This window comes from Ascaphus truei, chromosome 21 (assembly GCF_040206685.1).
Source record: "Ascaphus truei isolate aAscTru1 chromosome 21, aAscTru1.hap1, whole genome shotgun sequence".
NCBI classification, from domain to species: domain Eukaryota; kingdom Metazoa; phylum Chordata; class Amphibia; order Anura; family Ascaphidae; genus Ascaphus; species Ascaphus truei.
In genome coordinates, this window is record NC_134503.1 from 30,182,320 (window position 1) to 30,205,100 (window position 22,781).

Sequence of the window (22,781 nt, forward strand, 5' to 3'; positions counted from 1 at the left end):
GTGTTATTACATCGCTCTGCGTGTTATTACACTGTTCTGTGTGTTATTACATTGCTCTGTGTGTTATTACATCGCCCTGCATGTTATTACACTGCTCTGTGTGTTATTACATAGCTCTGCGTGTTATTACATCGCTCTGCGTGTTATTACAACGCTCAGCGTGTTAGTACACCGCTCTGTGTGTTATTACATCGCTCAGCGTGTTATTACATCGCTCTGCGTGTTATTACAACGCTCAGCGTGTTAGTACACCGCTCTGTGTGTTATTACATCGCTCACCGTGTTATTACATCGCTCTGCGTGTTATTACACTGCTCTGTGTGTTATTACACTGCTTTGCGTGTTATTACATCGCTCTGCGTGTTATTATATCGCTCTGCGTGTTATTACAGCGCTCTGCGTGTTATTACATCGCCCTGCATGTTATTACACTGCTCTGTGTGTTATTACATCGCCCAGCGTGTTATTACATCGCTCTGCGTGTTATTACAACGCTCAGCGTGTTAGTACACCGCTCTGTGTGTTATTACATCGCTCAGCGTGTTATTACATCGCTCTGCGTGTTATTACACTGCTCTGCGTGTTATTACACTGCTCTGCGTGTTATTACATCGCTCTGCGTGTTATTATATCGCTCTGCGTGTTATTACAGCGCTCTGCGTGTTATTATATCACTTGTATCCCTGGCTATGAAGGGGTTACATTTTGTGACGCAGGGTTTGCTTTGGCATTTTCGGCTCGGTTCCAATTTCAGGAAGTGAAAGAAGTGTTTTTTGTTTAGTGCTGTCCCCGTCACCTGTCCCTCTCTCTCCCGCACTGCGCAGGCGTGCTGTGGGAGGCACCCGAACAAGTGAGGAAGTTCTCACACTCCTAAATGTCCTGGGAGGGGTGACGGGGGCTGTTGCGGGGAGCTCTGGGCATGGACAGCCTTCCATATATACTCTGGTTGTCCCTCTACCTCCTGCGCTGCTACGTCGGTCCCTGCGCGGGTCACTCCTGCATTGAGGTAAGTGCTGTCTGACAGAAGCGGCGAAAAAAATCAGCACCAGATTTATTTTACAAATCCCCTATTTTTCCCTGGATTTTTACGCCAGGTTCTGTGCGTGTTTCATTTTACTGATACAGAGCCCACAGGGCCCAGCGCTTTGCAACATTACAATCCAATGTAAATACACTACAATGGGGATAAGCGTGACAGGTAAATAATAACAAGGCAGCGGGAGATGCTGCCCCGCAGAGCTTACGCTCTAAGTGAAACTCCGTAAAGAGCATGGCTGTAACTATGACAGCCGTTAGTGATAATAACATGCTAATGAGGCGTTATCATCACAGAGCCAGTAAAGTCCGTTAAGGTTAACGAGGGGACATAAAGTTGGCTCAGACCTAAGCTTGCTCACGTCCAGACACGCAGATGGGGCTTTTTGAAGCGCGTGTAACACCGCAATCATGTAACTCACACCGCGCTGTGTCCACTGGAATCAGAACCCGTGGGAACGGTCATACAAAGGCTGACCGTGCAGAATGCCCAGGGACGGACTTTGACCTTTTGAGGCCCTAAGCCAGGGGTGGTCAACTCCAGTCCTCTAGGGCCACCAACAGGTCAGGTTTTAAGGATATCCCTGCTTCAGCTCAGGTGGCTCAATCAGTCCCTGCTTCAGCTCAGGTGGCTCAATCAGTGGCTCAGTCAAAGACTGCACCACCTTTGCTGAAGCAGGGACTGATTGGGCCACCTGTGCTGAAGCTGGGATATCCTGAAAACCTGACCTGTTGGTGACCCTAGAGTACTGGAGACTTATTTATTTCTCTAACCTGCGACATCTCCCGGCATCATCTCCCCCTGCCAGGTCCGGTCAGCACGGCTCCGCAACATCACATGGTGCGCGTTGCTATGACAACGTGATCGCGCGGCATCAAGTTGCAATGACAACTGGACGTCTTATGGCGCTGAGGCGTCACGTGATTCCCCGTTGTCATGGCAACAGAACGCAGTGTGGCGCCATGACATCACGTATCATCCCGTTGTCATGGCAACGCTGCGCCATTTGACGTCGAGCAGCCAAGTTTTCTGGGGGAGATGATGCCGCCGCCCGGAGATTTTTTGGTAAATTTTCGGTTTCTCTTTCCTCTTCTTCTCTTTCAACCTTGCGCCTTCTCTCATTCTCCCCCCTTCTCTCTCCCTCTTTCCCCTCTCACTCCCCCCTTCTCTCCCTCACTCTCATTCTTATCTCTCTTTCTCCCTCTTCTCTCACTCCCCCTTCTTCTTATTCTCCCCCTTCTCTCTCTCTCCCCCTTCTCTGTCTCACTCTCCTTCCTTCTCTCTCCCTCCTCTCTCTCTCCCTCCTTCTCTCTCGCTCTCTCACACACTCTCTCTCTCCCCCCCATCTTCTCTCTCTCACTCTCCCCCCATCTTTTCTCTCTCACTCTCCCCTTCTCTCTCTCACTCCCCCATTCTCTCTCTCACTCTCCCCCTTATCTCTCGTTTTTCACTCTCTCCCCATTCTCTCACTCCCCTTCTCTCTCCCCCTTCTTTCTTCCCTCTTCTCTCTCCCTCTCTCTCCTCTTCTCTCTCTCCCCCCATCTTCTCTCTCTCACTCTCCCCTCTCTCTCTCCCTCCTTCTCCCCTTCTCTCTCTCCCTCTCTCCCCTTCTCTCTCTCCCCCTTCTCTCTCTCTCCCTCTCTCCCCTTCTCAATCTCACTCTCCCTCCTTCTCCCCCTTTCCTCCTCCCCCTCCCCCTCTCCCCAATCTCCCTCCCCCTTCTATCTCTCTCCCCCCCATCTTCTCACTCTCACTCTCCCCCATCTTCTCTCTCTCACTCTCCCCCTTATCTATCTCTTCTTTCACTCTCACTCCCCCTTATCTCTCTCCCTCTCCCCTCTTCTCCCTCTCCCCATCTTCTCTCTCTCACTCTCCCCCTTCTCTCTCTCTCTCTCCCCCTTCTATCTCTCACTCTCCCCCCTTATCTCTCTCACTCTCCCCCTTCTCTCTCTCTCCCTGTCTCCCCTTCTATCTCTCTCTCCCCTTCTATCTCTCTAACCCCTTCTCTCTCACTCTCCCTCTTCTCTCACCCCTCTTCTCTCTCTCCCTCTCCCCTCCTTTCTCTCCCTCCCTCTCCTCTCTCTCCCTCCCTCTCTCCCTCTCCCCTCTTCTCTCTCCCCCCTTCTCTCTCTCACTCTCCCCCTTCTCTCTCTCACTCTCCCCCTTCTCTCTCCCCTTCTCTCTCTCCCTCCCCCCTCTCCCCCTTTCCTCCTCCCCCTTACCCCCCCTCTCTCTCTCTCTCTCTCTCTCTCTTTCTCTCTCTCTCTCCCTCCCTTCTCTCTCCCACTCCCCCCTTCTCTCTCTCCCTCCCTTCTCTCCCCCCCCCCCTTCCCCTCTCTGCCACTGGGTAGGGCACTGACAAACTCCACACTCATGTACCCCCAGGTGGGGCCAGCGGGGAGGGAGGCAGAATTGCTGGTTCTAAAATGAATGCAGGTATGTTCCCCTTCCCCTCTAGCCCTGTTTACTCCCCCCCCCGCCCCTCCAAGGCAGACTTTTATTGTGACCAATATGGGTATTCTGAAGCCAGGGCACGTTGGTATGAATGGCTCCCGATAGCATTAACACAGTTCCCTTTTAAATCACTCCAAGTCCTGTAATATTTCCTCCACTTTATTGGGAAAAGGTAGCAGGGTACAGATACTTGTGGATGGTGTGTATTGATGATTATTAGTTAGGAACCGGTAAAAAGAGATGGCCTCACCAAGGGGGATAAACAGAGAAGGGTTCTTTACTCACTGTCTCCAGGGTTGAAAAGGAAGTGAGGTGCTGTGTGGGCAAAGGAATAGTCTAGGGGCAGACCATGTCTGAACAAACAGGAGGGGGGGCAGACTAGACCATTCTGGTGAGGATCTCAGAAACTGCTGTAGCAGCTCACTGATTCCATGCTCGCAGGCAAGGAATGCAACATTGTTGCAAGCCACACAGGCACAGTATGTGTCTGCAGACTCCATGCAGCTGGGAATAAAATCTGACAGGCAGAAGCTGCAAAGGAGAGAGGGGGGTGAGTCAGAAATGTGGCTCTTGTTCCATAACAATGGGGATATCCTAAATGAGAGAGGCTACTACCAATATCTATTAGTGGGATTATAAATGGTGCCCGAGGAATACTGTGAATACCAACGCTTTGCAACTGCAACCGTGTGTGCAAAATATGTTTAGGAAGTTGATTTGCACAAGACCCCTCAGGAACAAGTTTTCATATATGGAAGTCGGACAGTTGGCCGCGAGCAAAGCCGCCGGCGATCCTCCGTGAACTCATCGCCTGGCAGGTTGCCGCTTCATATTTGGTTGCGTGGTCCATCCCGAACGCCATCTAGGCTGCGTCCCCGCTAGCGCTGAGCGGGCGGCGCTTGCCGCTTTTACTTACATCTATTTATATAAATTTGAAAATCTTGGTTGTGAGTGTCTGGAGACCATTTGATTGGTCCGTCGGTCCGGCTGCCCTTCCACGGCTCTCATTGGCCAGTGTCTCGCCCCCCAACCCCCCAATGGCCCGCCCCCCACGGCTCTCATTGGCCGGTCTACTCTAAGCCACTGTTCCACTCACACACCACACTCTCACCCGTGTGGACTGCTCACACCGCAGAAGCTTCCTCAAACTGTGTGAGCTCCCCCCCCACTATCACCCCTCAGGCCCTCCTCAACGTCTGTCCGCCCCAGCTCCGTTTTTGTTGACCCCCCAGCTGTTTTTGCCCCCCCCAGCTCCGTTTTCGCCCCTCCCCCCAAGCTCCGTTTTCGCCCCTCCCCCCCAGCTCCGGTTTTGCCCCTCCCCCCAGCTCCGGTTTTGCCCTCCCCAGCTCCGGTTTTGCCCCTCCCCCAAGCTCCGGTTTTGCCCATCCCCCCAGCTCCGGTTTTGCCCCTCCCCCAGCTCAGTTTTTGACCCCCCCAGCTCCGTTTTTGACCCCCCCAAACACACAGACACAGTGACACACACACAGTGACAGACACAGTGACACACACATAGTGACAGACACAGTGACAGACACAGTGACACACACATGGTGACAGGCACACTGATACACACAGTGACACACACACTGACACCCACCCTTCCGCCCCTGCCTTTCTCCCCCCTTTCCCCCCCGCCCCTGCCTTTCCTCCACCTTTCCCCCCCGCCCCTGCCTTTCCCCCCGACCCTGCCTTCCCCCCACCGTGCCTTCCCCCACTTTCCCCCCCACGCCTTCCCTCCCCCAACCCCTGCCTTCCCCGCCACCTCTGCCCCTGCCTTCCTCTGCCCCTGCCTTCCTCCCCCGCCCCCGCCTTCCCCCCCGTACCTGACTTTCCCCCCCTGCACCTGCCTTCCCACCCCTGCCTTTCACCCACCCGCCGCCCCTAACCCACCGCCTCCCGCCCCTGCCTTTCACCCACCCGAGGCCCGCCCTCCCCTGCCTTTCACCCACCCGACGCCCGCACTTCCGCCTCTGCCTTTCACCCGCCCGCCCTGCCTATCACCCACCACCCGCCCTCCCCTGCCTTTCACCCACTACCCGCCCGCCCCTGCTTTTCACCCTCCCGCCTCTGCCTTTCACCCACGCGTCCTCCCGCCCCTGCCTTTCACCCACCCGCCACCACCCGCATCTGCCTTTTACCCACTCGCCGCCCGCACTCCCGCCACCCTTCTGCCTTTCACCCACCCGCCACCCGCACTCCCGCCACCTCCCCATTTCACCCACCCGCCGCCTCACACCCCTGCGCCCCACAGCCGCCGCCCGCACTCAACAGACACCTGCCGTCTCTCACCCACCTGCCACACTCGACACACACCTGCTGCCCCCCGCCCCTACGCACCGACACCACTGACCAGCCGCCGCACGCACTCAACAGACACCCCCCGCCTCACACCCGCTCACACCCTAGCGGGAGCCCCACCCATAGCCAGCACTCACTACCCACCCGCCACCCATACTGACCACCCACCCGACGGCTCACACCCACTCACACCCTAGCGGGACACACACCTCACATTTTTACATCACTTATGTCACGAAAATATACATTGTACTGTAGTGTGTTTACAATAAACCATTTTTAAACAACATCGTATTACATTTTCTTCCATGTTTCTTTTCAACATCATTATACAACCTTTCCACCAAATAGTCATCCTATTGTTCCCCTATTTATAACTAATACTACCTATTACGGATTTACATCCCGGGCAACGCCGGGTATATCAGCTAGTATATCTATATATGTAAGTCCCCGCTCACGCGGTGCGCGGGCACGCACGCTTACCCAAGCTTGGCGCTTGGGTAAACCAAAATGTTTTACTTTCGAGCGCGCTAAATTTGCCCACAACGCCCCCCCCCCCCCCGCGCGCTTCCGAAATAGCCAGGACACCCGGTGCTCATGCTGGGAGAGCTGGTGACGTCACCGCTCTCAATCATGAGCGAGGTCAGCACCAGCGGGGCCGCAGCCTGATGTTCCGTGCCGCTGAAGCAGCGGGCACCTGGGACATTCACGAGGGCGCGCGGGACTCTTTAAAGATGGCGACGACGCAGGACATTAGATGGCGGCTGCATTGAGATTGGTCGCAGCCAAATGTCCCAATCTGGGAGTACCCCTGATTAATAAGGACTTCACCCTCTATCAATAATTAGTGCCCGTATAAATTGTGTCTATCAGCCCTTGCCAATGTGAACCCCCTTCTGATTTGGGGATTTGTCCCATACACGCTTAGCCGTGTGTGGGTGTGTGTGAGATATGGGCCAAGTTGTCCCACTCTCCTCCCTGCACAGGCACAACAAATGATCACTGAAACCCCCAAAACCATCACACCGCACCCCAATTACACCCGACCACTGCGATTACTTGAAGGGCTGAACCCTAAATGGAAAATATACAAATTAAACAAAAACTCAATTTAGCAAAAACGAGACTGAAAATGCAGGCAATCATGTCAAACAGTGTGTGTGGAGTGTTTAACCAAAATCGGCGGTCATATACATTTACAATAACAGTGATATAATCAATAAAATAGTGATAATGGTGATACTTAGACAAACACAATGGTTGATTGCAGCTGTGACCTGGTGTAGGATTTCTTTCTCAATCCTCATAGAAAGTGGCAAGTGGATCATCAGGAAGCGCATACCATGTGGGAACACATAAAAAGAAAAATGCTTTTGGTGCAATATTGTGCAGACAGTGATGGAGTAAAGTTGCTAGCACAGAAAGTGTACACAGAATACTCACAAACGTGAGGTAGGATGAAGGCACATAAAGGTATCTTTAAGAGCTGGTGTCAATCTGTGGAGTATGGTGTTGCCAGAATACTGTGGTTCTCAGCTGACCTTTAGGGCAGGAAAACACTGGACATAGCGTAGACCGTAAAACAATTTAATAAACGAAGTAGTTATATTCCAATCTACTCACATGTTGCAAGATTAAAAACAGCATTTTAGATCTCAATGATCTCTGCAAATATCGCTCGATGCTGCCACCGGATGGGGCCTCTCTCTCTGGTCTCCCTCCTTCTCTGCTGTGCGTGTCACGAGTGCGTGTCAGCAACCGGAAGTGACGTCATCGGCATCCAAGGGTTCCGGTGGGTAGAGACAGCGTCACTCTACGCGTTTCACCTTACTTGGCGTCCTCAGGAGTGACGTTGTGAGAGGTATAACTGATATATATACACCCTCCAATTAGTTGTTAATTGATTTACTGGGAGATGCTGGTAGACAGTTATCTCTAGGATTACAATTGCCTAGATGGCTGCTCTGGTGTATAGCAGGGGTAATTGGGCACACAGTCTTGCAGGGCAGTCAGTAAGACTTAACCACTAAATGCCTGTCCATTGATGTATTGGACATATATATTCTGCAGACAGTGACTGCCCAACGGCACCCGCTATATCAAACATGTAGATGTGTTGTTTGTATATAAATAGAGCCATATTATTAAACACCAGAGTATGTAAGGGATAGCTAGATCACTTATAAATGCATTAACGTTTACATATATCTGATCTCCAAATACATCCTAACTAAATAATCTGATTTATCCTACTGATACAAGATCTAATGTACAAAATAGCATGATGATATATATAATGTACAAAATAGCATGATGATATATATTGTTAGCCTAAGCTGGCATCAGAATGAGGGTAATCAGTTGCCACATGTAATGGGCAATCTTAAAGGCAGATACATACAATTTACTATTCCTCTGTATCATACATATGCAGAGTTCAAAAAATGTTAAAACTAATCTATAGTGATCTCATGATCTAACTAAATAGAAATTAATAAAATACAGTATAAAATATCCTGGGGGGAATAGAAACGAAAAGTTATTGCAGGAAACATACGAATGAAAAAACTTATAAAAATTCTTATAAAAGTCATATAAAAATCTTATAAAAACTTATAAAAAAGGTTTAATGTCAAATTCTAAGTTAAGGCCCGAGGGGGACATAGTACTGAGTTCAAACATCCAGAAGGATTCTCTCTTTAAAAGAGCTGAATGTCTGTTGCCACCCCTCCAATGTGGCATAACCTGTTCTATGGCCTTAAAAGTTAACCCTATTGGGTCCGAGTTATGCATTAACAAGAAATGATTGGAAACACTATGAGTAGTGAGTTTTTTCCTAATGTTTCCAATATGTTCTAGTATGCGTGTCTTCAAAGGACGAATTGTTTTTCCAATGTATTGAAGACCGCAACTGCACTCAATGAGATATATTACAAAATGTGACCTGCAATTGAGATGCTGTTTTATATTGTACATTTTCTTGGTAGCATAGGACGTGAAACTGTTGGTAACTTTAGAACTAAAATTACAAGCTGTACACATTTTACAGCCGTAAAAACCTTGTGTCGGATTCAGCCAGCCAGAATGATTAGCAATGGTTTTTTCCCTGAGAGCGCTAGGGGCCACAATATTTTTAATGTTCGGGGCTTTCCTATAAATCATTTTCACTTTGTCCGGTAGATGTTTCCCAATGATTGGATCATTTTTTAATATGGACCAATGTGAATTGATAATGTTATTGACTTTAAATGCGTCCTTGTTGTATTGTGTGATAAATGGCACGTGAATGCTCGTACAGGGGTGATCTTTTGGTTTGGGTACTAACATGGATTCTCTTGGTGTATTGGCAGTTCTTTCTAAAGCACTGTGGATGACATCCTCTCTATATTTCCTTTCTCTGAACTTCCTCGACAGGACCACCGATTGTTCCTGAAATACATTGTTATCAGAACAGTTGCGCTTCAAACGTCTATATTGTCCATATGGGATGTTGGTAATCCATCTATTTAGATGGCAGCTTGACCGTAAGATATAGTTGTTTGCGTCAACATCCTTAAAATAATTTTTTGTTTTAATGGTGTTGTTTTCAAGATAAATGGTGAGGTCGAGGAAGTTCACCGAGGAGACACTGGAAATGGAGGTAAATTTTAGATTAAAATCATTATTATCTAGATTTTTGAGGAATGTGTCTAGATCTCCCTGTGGACCCTTCCACACGAAGAGGATGTCATCTATATATCTGCGCCATGTGACCAAATTTGCGCCCAGACCCTCCCATGACCATATGTATTGATCTTCCCACATGGCCATGAGGAGGTTCGCGTAGCTGGGCGCAAATTTGGTCCCCATGGCGGTTCCACATAATTGGAGGAAAAATTCATCGCAGAACCAGAAGAAGTTCCTACTGAGGACAAATTCAATGCATTTGATTAGAAATTCTACTTGAATAGTGGGAATATTTCCCTCTTTTTCCAAAAACAGCTTAGCGGCTCTGCATCCATCTCCATGTCTGATGGATGTGTACAGAGCCGTCACGTCTGTAGTGACCAATATGAAGTTCTTTTCCCATTGGATATCCCTCAGCAGTAGGATCACATCGGTGGTATCTTTCAAGTAAGATTTTTGTTTTTTTACAATCTCTTGTAGATAGTGATCTATGTATTCCGATAAGTTTGCTGTTAGGGATCCTATACCGGAGATGATTGGTCTCCCTGGGGGTTGCATAAGGTTCTTATGGATCTTTGGTAGGAAATAGAAGACGGGGAACATCGGATCCTGTACATTAAGAAACAGGAATTCGTGTTCCTCCAATATTCCCCGTCCTCTACCATCCTCCAGGAGGGACTGCAATTCTTTTTTAAATTTAGCTGTAGGATTGCTGATGAGTTTGCGATATGTGCTATTGTCCCCTAGGATCCTATTGGCCTCCCTAATGTAATAATTATGATCCATGATGACCACACCCCCTCCTTTGTCTGCCGGCTTTATTATAATTGTTTTGTCCAATGATAGCTCCTCTAACGCTATTTTTTCCTCTTTTGTTAGGTTCGTATGTTGGCCGCTTCTCCTGTATGGGAGAGCTTCCAGATCTTTGGTCACTAATTGGAAGAAGACATCCAAATGATTTCCCTTTGCAAATTTGGGAAAAAATTGGGATTTTGGTCTAAATTTTGAATGAACATATTCAGAGCCTCTGGAATCTAAGGTGTTGGGACTGTCTATTCTATTGTTTTGTGTTTCAGTCCAGTTTCTGGTTTCTGCATCCTTGCTTAAGAAAAATCTCTTTAGGGTGAGAGATCTAAGAAATTTGTGTGCATCTACAAAAAGACCAAATTTATTTGGTCCAATGGTGGGAGCAAATGTTAGTCCCTTGCTAATAACTTTATTTTGGCTTGCTGTAAGAACTTTACTACTAATATTAAAAATGTTACTTTTTATTGGAATTTCCTTATTTTTCCGTGTTCCACCCCCTCGTCTCCCTCTGACATGCGTCTTTTGTTTCTTTGTTTTGTGCTTGTACTGGGAGTCGCCAGGGGGTGAAATGGGTTCCTGGTTTCCCATGAACTCATACACCCCCTGGTTGTTAGAAAAGGTGGTTGTTCCTTGTGGTGGCCTACTTTTAAATTTTCCTTATCAGAGATCTTAATGATGTCATTAATTTCCAAATGCTTAGTTTTTTCTTTAGCTTTCCCCCCTGTTTGTGGGATTTCTACCTTTTTAGATAAAACTTGGGGTAGAAATCCAGCATGATTTTTTGGATAATTATCAGTAAATCTTCCTCTGTATGAGGTATCCATGTTAGAGGTGGATGTGGGATGTATTTGTGAGGGGTCAGGATTGGGAGATGATTTACGCCCATTTTTGCCCTTATTCCAGGTTCTCTCTATGCCTTGTGCATAGTCGTCCTGATCCCTCCTGCCGATTTTGGTTAAACACTCCACACACACTATTCACTTTATTTACCAAGGCTGCACCCTTGCATTTGTGTACCACTTAATATTATTTGTATACTATGGCTAGCCCCAATGTGTTCCAAAATAGGACAAACAGAAATTTAAATCTTGACACCTATTTTAAAGATGCCAATTTGTCATTTAGAGAGGATCAAGATAAGATCAACACCACATGTATCAAATTAGAACGTACACTGATACGCGATACAAAAAAGTGGCTTGACCTTCTCTTTTTAAAAAAATATGTGGAGTATAAGATAATACCCAGAGGACTGAGAGTCCAAAAAAATCCATCAATGGATCTTAGTGATGATGATTTCATTGCAAATTGGAACAGCACTCAAGATGCATGTTCCTTTGCTTTGATTAAACTTATTATGTCTCAACAAGAGAAACATCTATTAACACTGGACAGAGAGATAGAAGATCTAAGGTTGGAACTAGGTTCCCTTGAGAATATTAAAGATTATACTGAACGAGATGCGAAAATTCAGAAAAATGTAGACACATTTAAAAAAGAGGTAATTGAAATCAAACTAAAAAAATTTAGGAGGGATCAGGACGACTATGCACAGGGCATAGAGAGAACCTGGAATAAGGGCAAAAATGGGCGTAAATCATCTCCCAATCCTGACCCCTCACAAATACATCCCACATCCACCTCTAACATGGATACCTCATACAGAGGAAGATTTACTGATAATTATCCAAAAAATCATGCTGGATTTCTACCCCAAGTTTTATCTAAAAAGGTAGAAATCCCACAAACAGGGGGGAAAGCTAAAGAAAAAACTAAGCATTTGGAAATTAATGACATCATTAAGATCTCTGATAAGGAAAATTTAAAAGTAGGCCACCACAAGGAACAACCACCTTTTCTAGCAACCAGGGGGTGTATGAGTTCATGGGAAACCAGGAACCCATTTCACCCCCTGGCGACTCCCAGTACAAGCACAAAACAAAGAAACAAAAGACGCATGTCAGAGGGAGACGAGGGGGTGGAACACGGAAAAATAAGGAAATTCCAATAAAAAGTAACATTTTTAATATTAGTAGTAAAGTTCTTACAGCAAGCCAAAATAAAGTTATTAGCAAGGGACTAACATTTGCTCCCACCATTGGACCAAATAAATTTGGTCTTTTTGTAGATGCACACAAATTTCTTAGATCTCTCACCCTAAAGAGATTTTTCTTAAGCAAGGATGCAGAAACCAGAAACTGGACTGAAACACAAAACAATAGAATAGACAGTCCCAACACCTTAGATTCCAGAGGCTCTGAATATGTTCATTCAAAATTTAGACCAAAATCCTAATTTTTTCCCAAATTTGCAAAGGGAAATCATTTGGATGTCTTCTTCCAATTAGTGACCAAAGATCTGGAAGCTCTCCCATACAGGAGAAGCGGCCAACATACGAACCTAACAAAAGAGGAAAAAATAGCGTTAGAGGAGCTATCATTGGACAAAACAATTATAATAAAGCCGGCAGACAAAGGAGGGGGTGTGGTCATCATGGATCATAATTATTACATTAGGGAGGCCAATAGGATCCTAGGGGACAATAGCACATATCGCAAACTCATCAGCAATCCTACAGCTGAATTTAAAAAAGAATTGCAGTCACTCCTGGAGGATGGTAGAGGACGGGGAATATTGGAGGAACACGAATTCCTGTTTCTTAATGTACAGGATCCGATGTTCCCCGTCTTCTATTTCCTACCAAAGATCCATAAGAACCTTATGCAACCCCCAGGGAGACCAATCATCTCCGGTATAGGATCCCTAACAGCAAACTTATCGGAATACATAGATCACTATCTACAAGAGATTGTAAAAAAACAAAAATCTTACTTGAAAGATACCACCGATGTGATCCTACTGCTGAGGGATATCCAATGGGAAAAGAACTTCATATTGGTCACTACAGACGTGACGGCTCTGTACACATCCATCAGACATGGAGATGGATGCAGAGCCGCTAAGCTGTTTTTGGAAAAAGAGGGAAATATTCCCACTATTCAAGTAGAATTTCTAATCAAATGCATTGAATTTGTCCTCAGTAGGAACTTCTTCTGGTTCTGCGATGAATTTTTCCTCCAATTATGTGGAACCGCCATGGGGACCAAATTTGCGCCCAGCTACGCGAACCTCCTCATGGCCATGTGGGAAGATCAATACATATGGTCATGGGAGGGTCTGGGCGCAAATTTGGTCACATGGCGCAGATATATAGATGACATCCTCTTCGTGTGGAAGGGTCCACAGGGAGATCTAGACACATTCCTCAAAAATCTAGATAATAATGATTTTAATCTAAAATTTACCTCCATTTCCAGTGTCTCCTCGGTGAACTTCCTCGACCTCACCATTTATCTTGAAAACAACACCATTAAAACAAAAAATTATTTTTAGGATGTTGACGCAAACAACTATATCTTACGGTCAAGCTGCCATCTAAATAGATGGATTACCAACATCCCATATGGACAATATAGACGTTTGAAGCGCAACTGTTCTGATAACAATGTATTTCAGGAACAATCGGTGGTCCTGTCGAGGAAGTTCAGAGAAAGGAAATATAGAGAGGATGTCATCCACAGTGCTTTAGAAAGAACTGCCAATACACCAAGAGAATCCATGTTAGTACCCAAACCAAAAGATCACCCCTGTACGAGCATTCACGTGCCATTTATCACACAATACAACAAGGACGCATTTAAAGTCAATAACATTATCAATTCACATTGGTCCATATTAAAAAATGATCCAATCATTGGGAAACATCTACCGGACAAAGTGAAAATGATTTATAGGAAAGCCCCGAACATTAAAAACATTGTGGCCCCTAGCGCTCTCAGGGAAAAAACCATTGCTAATCATTCTGGCTGGCTGAATCCGACACAAGGTTTTTACGGCTGTAAAATGTGTACAGCTTGTAATTTTAGTTCTAAAGTTACCAACAGTTTCACGTCCTATGCTACCAAGAAAATGTACAATATAAAACAGCATCTCAATTGCAGGTCACATTTTGTAATATATCTCATTGAGTGCAGTTGCGGTCTTCAATACATTGGAAAAACAATTCGTCCTTTGAAGACACGCATACTAGAACATATTGGAAACATTAGGAAAAAACTCACTACTCATAGTGTTTCCAATCATTTCTTGTTAATGCATAACTCGGACCCAATAGGGTTAACTTTTAAGGCCATAGAACAGGTTATGCCACATTGGAGGGGTGGCAACAGACATTCAGCTCTTTTAAAGAGAGAATCCTTCTGGATGTTTGAACTCAGTACTATGTCCCCCTCGGGCCTTAACTTAGAATTTGACATTAAACCTTTTTTATACGTTTTTATAAGATTTTTATATGACTTTTATAAGAATTTTTATAAGTTTTTTCATTCTTATGTTTCCTGCAATAACTTTTCGTTTCTATTCCCCCCAGGATATTTTATACTGTATTTTATTAATTTCTATTTAGTTAGATCATGAGATCACTATAGATTAGTTTTAACATTTTTTGAACTCTGCATATGTATGATACAGAGGAATAGTAAATTGTATGTATCTGCCTTTAAGATTGCCCATTACATGTGGCAACTGATTACCCTCATTCTGATGCCAGCTTAGGCTAACAATATATATCATCATGCTATTTTGTACATTATATATATCATCATGCTATTTTGTACATTAGATCTTGTATCAGTAGGATAAATCAGATTATTTAGTTAGGATGTATTTGGAGATCAGATATATGTAAACGTTAATGCATTTATAAGTGATCTAGCTATCCCTTACATACTCTGGTGTTTAATAATATGGCTCTATTTATATACAAACAACACATCTACATGTTTGATATAGCGGGTGCCGTTGGGCAGTCACTGTCTGCAGAATATATATGTCCAATACATCAATGGACAGGCATTTAGGGGTTAAGTCTTACTGACTGCCCTGCAAGACTGTGTGCCCAATTACCCCTGCTATACACCAAAGCAGCCATTTAGGCAATTGTAATCCTAGAGATAACTGTCTACCAGCATCTCCCAGTAAATCAATTAACAACTAATTGGAGGGTGTATATATATCAGTTATACCTCTCACAACGTCACTCCTGAGGACGCCAAGTAAGGTGAAACGCGTAGAGTGACGCTGTCTCTACCCACCGGAACCCTTGGATGCCGATGACGTCACTTCCGGTTGCTGACACGCACTCGTGACACGCACAGCAGAGAAGGAGGGAGACCAGAGAGAGAGGCCCCATCCGGTGGCAGCATCGAGCGATATTTGCAGAGATCATTGAGATCTAAAATGCTGTTTTTAATCTTGCAACATGTGAGTAGATTGGAATATAACTACTTCGTTTATTAAATTGTTTTACGGTCTACGCTATGTCCAGTGTTTTCCTGCCCTAAAGGTCAGCTGGGAACCACAGTATTCTGGCAACACCATACTCCACAGATTGACACCAGCTCTTAAAGATACCTTTATGTGCCTTCATCCTACCTCACGTTTGTGAGTATTCTGTGTACACTTTCTGTGCTAGCAACTTTACTCCATCACTGTCTGTACAATATTGCACCAAAAGCATTTTTCTTTTTATGTGTTCCCACATGGTATGCGCTTCCTGATGATCCACTTGCCACAATCATGTCAAACAGCCCTGCACACTCCCTGCTAGGGGAAATCCCGCGGCCCACAAGCCGGTCGGGCCACTATGCCCAGAGAGGTAATACCGGTATACACATACACGCCCAGAGAGGTAATACCGGTATACACATACACGCCCAGAGAGGTAATACCGGTATACACATACACGCCCAGAGAGGTAATACCGGTATACACATACACACCCAGAGAGGTAATACCGGTATACACACACACACCCAGAGAGGTAATACCGGTATACACATACACACCCAGAGAGGTAATACCGGTATACACATACACGCCCAGAGAGGTAATACCGGTATGCATATACACGCCCAGAGAGGTAATACCGGTATACACATACACGCCCAGAGAGGTAATACCGGTATGCATATACACGCCCAGAGAGGTAATATCAGTATACACGTACACGCCCAGAGAGGTAATACCAGTTTTCACAAACACGCCCAGAGAGGTAATACCGGTATACACATACACGCCCAGAGAGGTAATACCGGCATACACATACACGCCCAGAGAGGTAATACCGGTATACACATACACGCCCAGAGCGGTAATACCGGTATACACATACACGCCCAGAGAGGTTATACCGGTATACACATACACGCCCAGAGAGGTAATACCGGTATACACATACACGCCCAGAGAGGTAATACCGGTATACACATACACGCCCAGAGAGGTAATACCGGTATACACAAACACACCCAGAGAGGTAATACAGGTATACACATACACGCCCAGAGAGGTAATACCGGTATACACATACACACCCAGAGAGGTAATACCGGTATACACACACACACCCAGAGAGGTAATACCGGTATACACATACACACCCAGAGAGGTAATACCGGTATACACATACACGCCCAGAGAGGTAATACCGGTATGCATATACACGCCCAGAGAGGTAATACCGGTATACACATACACGCCCAGAGAGGTAATACCGGTATGCATATACACGCCCAGAGAGGTAATATCAGTATACACGTACACGCCCAGAGAGGTAATACCAGTTTTCACAAACACGCCCAGAGAGGTAATACCGGTATACACATACACGCCCAGAGAGGTAATACCGGCATACACATACACGCCCAGAGAGGTAATACCGGTATACACATACACGCCCAGAGCGGTAATACCGGTATACACATACACGCCCAGAGAGGTTATACCGGTATACACATACACGCCCAGAGAGGTAATACCGGTATACACATACACGCCCAGAGAGGTAATACCGGTATACACATACACGCCCAGAGAGGTAATACCGGTATACACAAACACACCCAGAGAGGTAATACAGGTATACACATACACGCCCAGAGAGGTAATACCGGTATACACATACACGTCCAGAGAGGTAATACCGGTATACACATACACGCCCAGAGAGGTTATACTGAACACATACTGCACCGACACACTTTATTTGAGCAAATACCCAGTATGTACCTGGCAGATACCTGGAATGCGCCGCTCCCCACCTCTGACAAGCCCCGTTGTGTTTGCCTTCCCAGCCTGGGTTCATGCCTGGCTGACGGGTGGCTGATCTGTTAAATGATAATGATTAGGATTTAATAGGCTGCAATGCTTCGCGTGTCTACCAGATGGCATAAATTCATGAATTGTAATGCAGTATATATATATATACTGTGCAGTATTGCAGCCAGCGGGAATAAAATGCTTCAATCCCTGCCTGGAAAATACCTCAATGCACTCGGGCAGAAAACAGTCACAAACCTCAATACACCCGGGTATACCCGAATTCGTGGGACTAGCCGAGCTCGAATAAAGTGTGTCGCCAGTGTACATGTCCAGAGAGGTAATACCGGTATACACATACATGCCCAGAGAGGTAATACCGGTATACACATACACGCCCAGAGAGGTAATACCGGTATACACATACATGCCCAGAGAGGTAATACCGGTATACACATACACGCCCAGAGAGGTAATACCGGTATACACATACACGCCCAGAGAGGTAATACCGGTATACACATACACGCCCAGAGAGGTAATACCGGTATACACATACATGCCCAGAGAGGTAATACCGGTATACACATACACGCCCAGAGAGGTAATACCGGTATACACATACATGCCCAGAGAGGTAATACCGGTATACACATACACGCCCAGAGAGGTAATACCGGTATACACATACACGCCCAGAGAGGTAATACCGGTATACACATACACGCCCAGAGAGGTACTACCGGTATACACATACCCGCCCAGAGAGGTACTACCGGTATAAACATACATGCCCAGAGAGGTAATACCAGTATACACATACACGCCCAGAGAGGTAATACCGGTATACACATACACGCCCAGAGAGGCAATACCGGTATACACATACACGCCCAGAGAGGCAATACCGGTATACACATACACACCCAGAGAGGTAATACCGGTATACACATACACGCCCAGAGAGGTAATACCGGTATACAAATACACGCCCAGAGAGGTAATACCGGTATATACATACACGCCCAGAGAGGTAATACCGGTATACACATACACACCCAGAGAGGTAATACCGGTATACACATACACGCCCAGAGAGGTAATACCGGTATACACATACACGCCCAGAGAGGTAATACCGGTATACACATACACACCCAGAGAGGTAATACCGCTATACACATACACGCCCAGAGAGGTAATACCGGTATACACATACACGCCCAGAGAGGTAATACCGGTATACAGATACACGCCCAGAGAGGTAATACCGGTATACACAAACACGCCCAGAGAGGTAATACCGGTATACACATACACGCCCAGAGAGGTAATACCGGTATACGCATACATGCCCAGAGAGGTAATACCGGTATACACATACACGCCCAGAGAGGTAATACAGGTATACGCATACACGCCCAGAGAGGTAATACCGGTATACACATACACGCCCAGAGAGGTTATACCGGTATACACATACACGCCCAGAGAGGTAATACCGGTATACACATACACACCCAGAGAGGTAATACCGATATACACGTACACGCCCAGAGAGGTAATACCGGTATACACATACACGCCCAGAGAGGTAATACCGGTATACACATACACGTCCTGACAGTTAATACCGGTATACACATACACGTCCAGAGAGGTAATACCGGTATACACATACACGCCCAGAGAGGTAATACCGGTATACACATACACACCCAGAGAGGTAAAACCGGTATACACATACACTCCCAGAGAGGTAATACCGGTATACACATACACGTCCAGAGAGGTAATACCGGTATACACATACACGCCCAGAGAGGTAATACCGGTATACACATACACGTCCTGACAGGTAATACCGGTATACACATACACGTCCAGAGAGGTAATACCGGTATACACATACACGCCCAGAGAGGTAATACCGGTATACACATACACACCCAGAGAGGTAAAACCGGTATACACATACACTCCCAGAGAGGTAATACCGGTATACACATACACGCCCTGAGAGGTAATACCGGTATACACATACACCCCCAGAGAGGTAATACCGATATACACGTACACGCCCAGAGAGGTAATACCGGTATACACATACACGTCCAGAGAGGTAATACCGGTATACACATACACGCCCAGAGAGGTAATACCGGTATATACATACACGTCCAGAGAGGTAATACCGGTATACACATACACTCCCAGAGAGGTAATACCGATATACACATACACGTCCAGAGAGGTAATACCGGTATACACATACACGCCCAGAGAGGTAATACCGGTATACACATACACGTCCTGACAGGTAATACCGGTATACACATACACGTCCAGAGAGGTAATACCGGTATACACATACACGCCCAGAGAGGTAATACCGGTATACACATACACACCCAGAGAGGTAAAACCGGTATACACATACACTCCCAGAGAGGTAATACCGGTATACACATACACGCCCTGAGAGGTAATACCGGTATACACATACACCCCCAGAGAGGTAATACCGATATACACGTACACGCCCAGAGAGGTAATACCGGTATACACATACACACCCAGAGAGGTAATACCGGTATACACATACACGCCCAGAGAGGTAATACCGGTATATACATACACGTCCAGAGAGGTAATACCGATATACACGTACACGCCCAGAGAGGTAATACCGGTATACACATACAAGCCCAGAGAGATAATACCGGTATACACATACATGCCCAGAGCGGTAATATCGGTATACACATACACGCCCAGAGAGGTAATACCGGTATACACATACACGCCCAGAGAGGTAATACCCGTATACACATACACGCCCAGAGAGGTAATACCGGTAAACACATACACGCCCAGAGAGGTAATACCGGTATACACATACACGCCCAGAGAGGTAATACCGGTATACACATACACGCCCAGAGAGGTAATACCGGTATACACATACACGCCCAGAGGTAATACCGGTATACACATACATGCCCAGAGAGGTAATACCGGTATACACATACACGCCCAGAGAGGTAATACCGGTATACACATACATGCCCAGACAGGTAATACCGGTATACACATACATGTCCAGAGAGGTAATACTGAACACATACATGTCCAGTGTTACCTCTCATTTGTTACTGGACAGAGCGTTCAATACTGGACACCTGGTAACCTTAGTTCTTACACCCCACAACTCTGTGATCTACGAGACTCCACGCGTCTTGTCAGCCATTTGTCCCTTTCTCGTGACCTGGGGCACTCTTGTGACAGTATCTCTGGGGTAGGGAAATCTTTCATTTCCAATTTATCAGGGAGTGTGATTCTCTCCCATTTATTAACAGATTCCCACAACCTGCATCATCACAGCAAGGCCCAGGCTCGCTAATCGGAGCAAACACAGTCAGGCGTTACAGAACCCGGTTAGCAAACGGAAGAGCACACAGACCGCAGCGTATTAAAACAGGCTCGCTCGGCGCCCGTGTGGCGCCCGACCGCTCCGGTTATGGCATAGTGTATCGCAGGAAAGAAAGACGCCCCAACCCACATCCAATGCCGCATATTACGCGGTCCATTTAAAGTCGTTTAAAATAAGCCGGTGGAGAAAGTGGGTCCCGGAGAAAAACTACGGCCCCTTGTGAAGGGCCCACGCCCTCGTGAGAGGCAGAATACATTTAGGAAGAATGTTAACTGCGTGGTTACCATACTGCGCACTAAATGTCACCTTTACACAGAAAACAAGTCCGCCACATACTGTACATAAATCAAATGAAAAATAATTAGCCAAGACATTGGGGGCAGGAGGAAAAGATCTATGCTCATTTGCATGTTGTTACCCAGAATCCCCGGCTGCAGTGGAAGCAGTGTACGCTAAGAGATAACGGGGAAAGGCAGGGTTGCAGACCTGGCTGAGACGTGAGAATGTGATCTTTTTATTGGCTATACAGTATATACATGCAAACACAACCACAGATATATCTTATACTATATTAGTGAAAGCACTGTATGCCTGTCTGGATGTCCTGTGTCACTAGGGGAAATCTCATTGGTCCCTTGGCCCGCCCGCCCCCACACATCCCTCATTGGCTTGAGGCGGAGTGACGGGCCAAAGGTCATGGTCACACACACACACACACACACACACACACACACACACACACACACACACACACACACACACACACACACACACACACACACCTCTCTCTCTCTGTCCTCCCCCCCCATCACACTCACCTCTCCCCCTCCCCGGTGCTCTACTCACCTCCCCGCCTCCCCTCCGCTCCACTCGCCTCCCTCCCGCTCCACTCACCTCCCTCCCGCTCCACTCACCTCCCTCCACTCACCTCCCTCCCGCTCCACTCACCTCCCTCCCACTCCACTCACCTCCCTCCCGCTCCACTCACCTCCCTCCCGCTCCACTCACCTCCCTGCCAGGGAGCCTGCAGCTGCCAGGCGGCGCCTAAGATGGCGGCGGCCGGAAGGACCCCTTTCCTCCCTCGCGGAGTAACTAAGATGGCAGCGGCCTGAAGGAGAGGTGACGTGTGTGTGTGTGTGTGTCACTGTGTGTGTGTGTCTCACTGTGAGTGTGTGTAACACTGTGTGTTACACTGTGTGTGTGTGTGTGTCACTGTGTTTGTGTGTGTCTCACTGTGTGTGTGTGTGTGACACTGTGTGTTACACTGTGTGTGTGTGTGTGTGTGTGTGTGTGTGTGTGTGTGTGTGTGTGTGTGACACTGTGTGTGTGTCAGACACTCTAGGGTGGGGACCGGAGCTACGCATGGGGGGACGGGGGGGCAGGAGCGGAGAGAGAGGGGGGAGCGGAGAAACATACAGGGGGAGTGGAGAGGAGGGACCCGTAAATTTTAAGAAACCCAACCCCCCTCCTGTCCACTGTCCCCCCCCTCCTGTTCACTGTCCCCCCCCTCCTGTCCACTGTCCCACCCCTCCTGTCCACTGTCCCCCCCCTCCTGTCCACTTCCCCCCCCTCCTGTCTAATGCCCCCCCCCCACCTGTCCACTGTCCCCCCCCTCCTGTCCACTCTCACCCCCCTCCTGTCCATTCTCACCCCCCCTCCTGTCCACTCTCACCCCCCCTCCTGTCCCCTCTCACCCCCCCTCCTGTCCACTCTCACCCCCCTCCTGTCCACTCTCACCCCCCCTCCTGTCCACTCTCCCCCCCCTCCTGTCCACTCTCCCCCCCTCCTGTTCACTGTCCCCCCCTCCTGTCCAGTGTCACCCCCCTCCTGTCCAGTGTCACCCCTGTCCTGTCCACTGTCCCGTCCCCCTCCTGTCCACTGTCCCCCTCCTATTCACTGTCCCCCTCCTGTCCACTGTCCCCCTCC

General features: G+C 47.1%; 1 protein-coding gene across 4 annotated transcripts in view; it reads left to right on the forward strand.

The window, feature by feature from the left end:
• Positions 1-838: 838 nt before the first annotated feature.
• The window catches only part of TLR4 (toll like receptor 4), a 44,156-nt gene continuing 22,213 nt past the window's right edge, over positions 839-22,781 (forward strand). Inside the window, exons 1-2 of one of the 4 annotated variants that reach the window (XM_075579441.1) lie at positions 877-1,006; positions 3,422-3,472. In XM_075579441.1, the coding sequence (XP_075435556.1) occupies positions 3,467-3,472 (6 nt within the window). In that variant the 5' untranslated portion in view covers positions 877-1,006; positions 3,422-3,466. Of the gene's footprint in view, positions 1,007-3,421; positions 3,473-22,781 lie in introns of all 4 variants that reach the window. The other 3 variants (XM_075579439.1, XM_075579442.1, XM_075579440.1) reach the window with 3 other exon arrangements.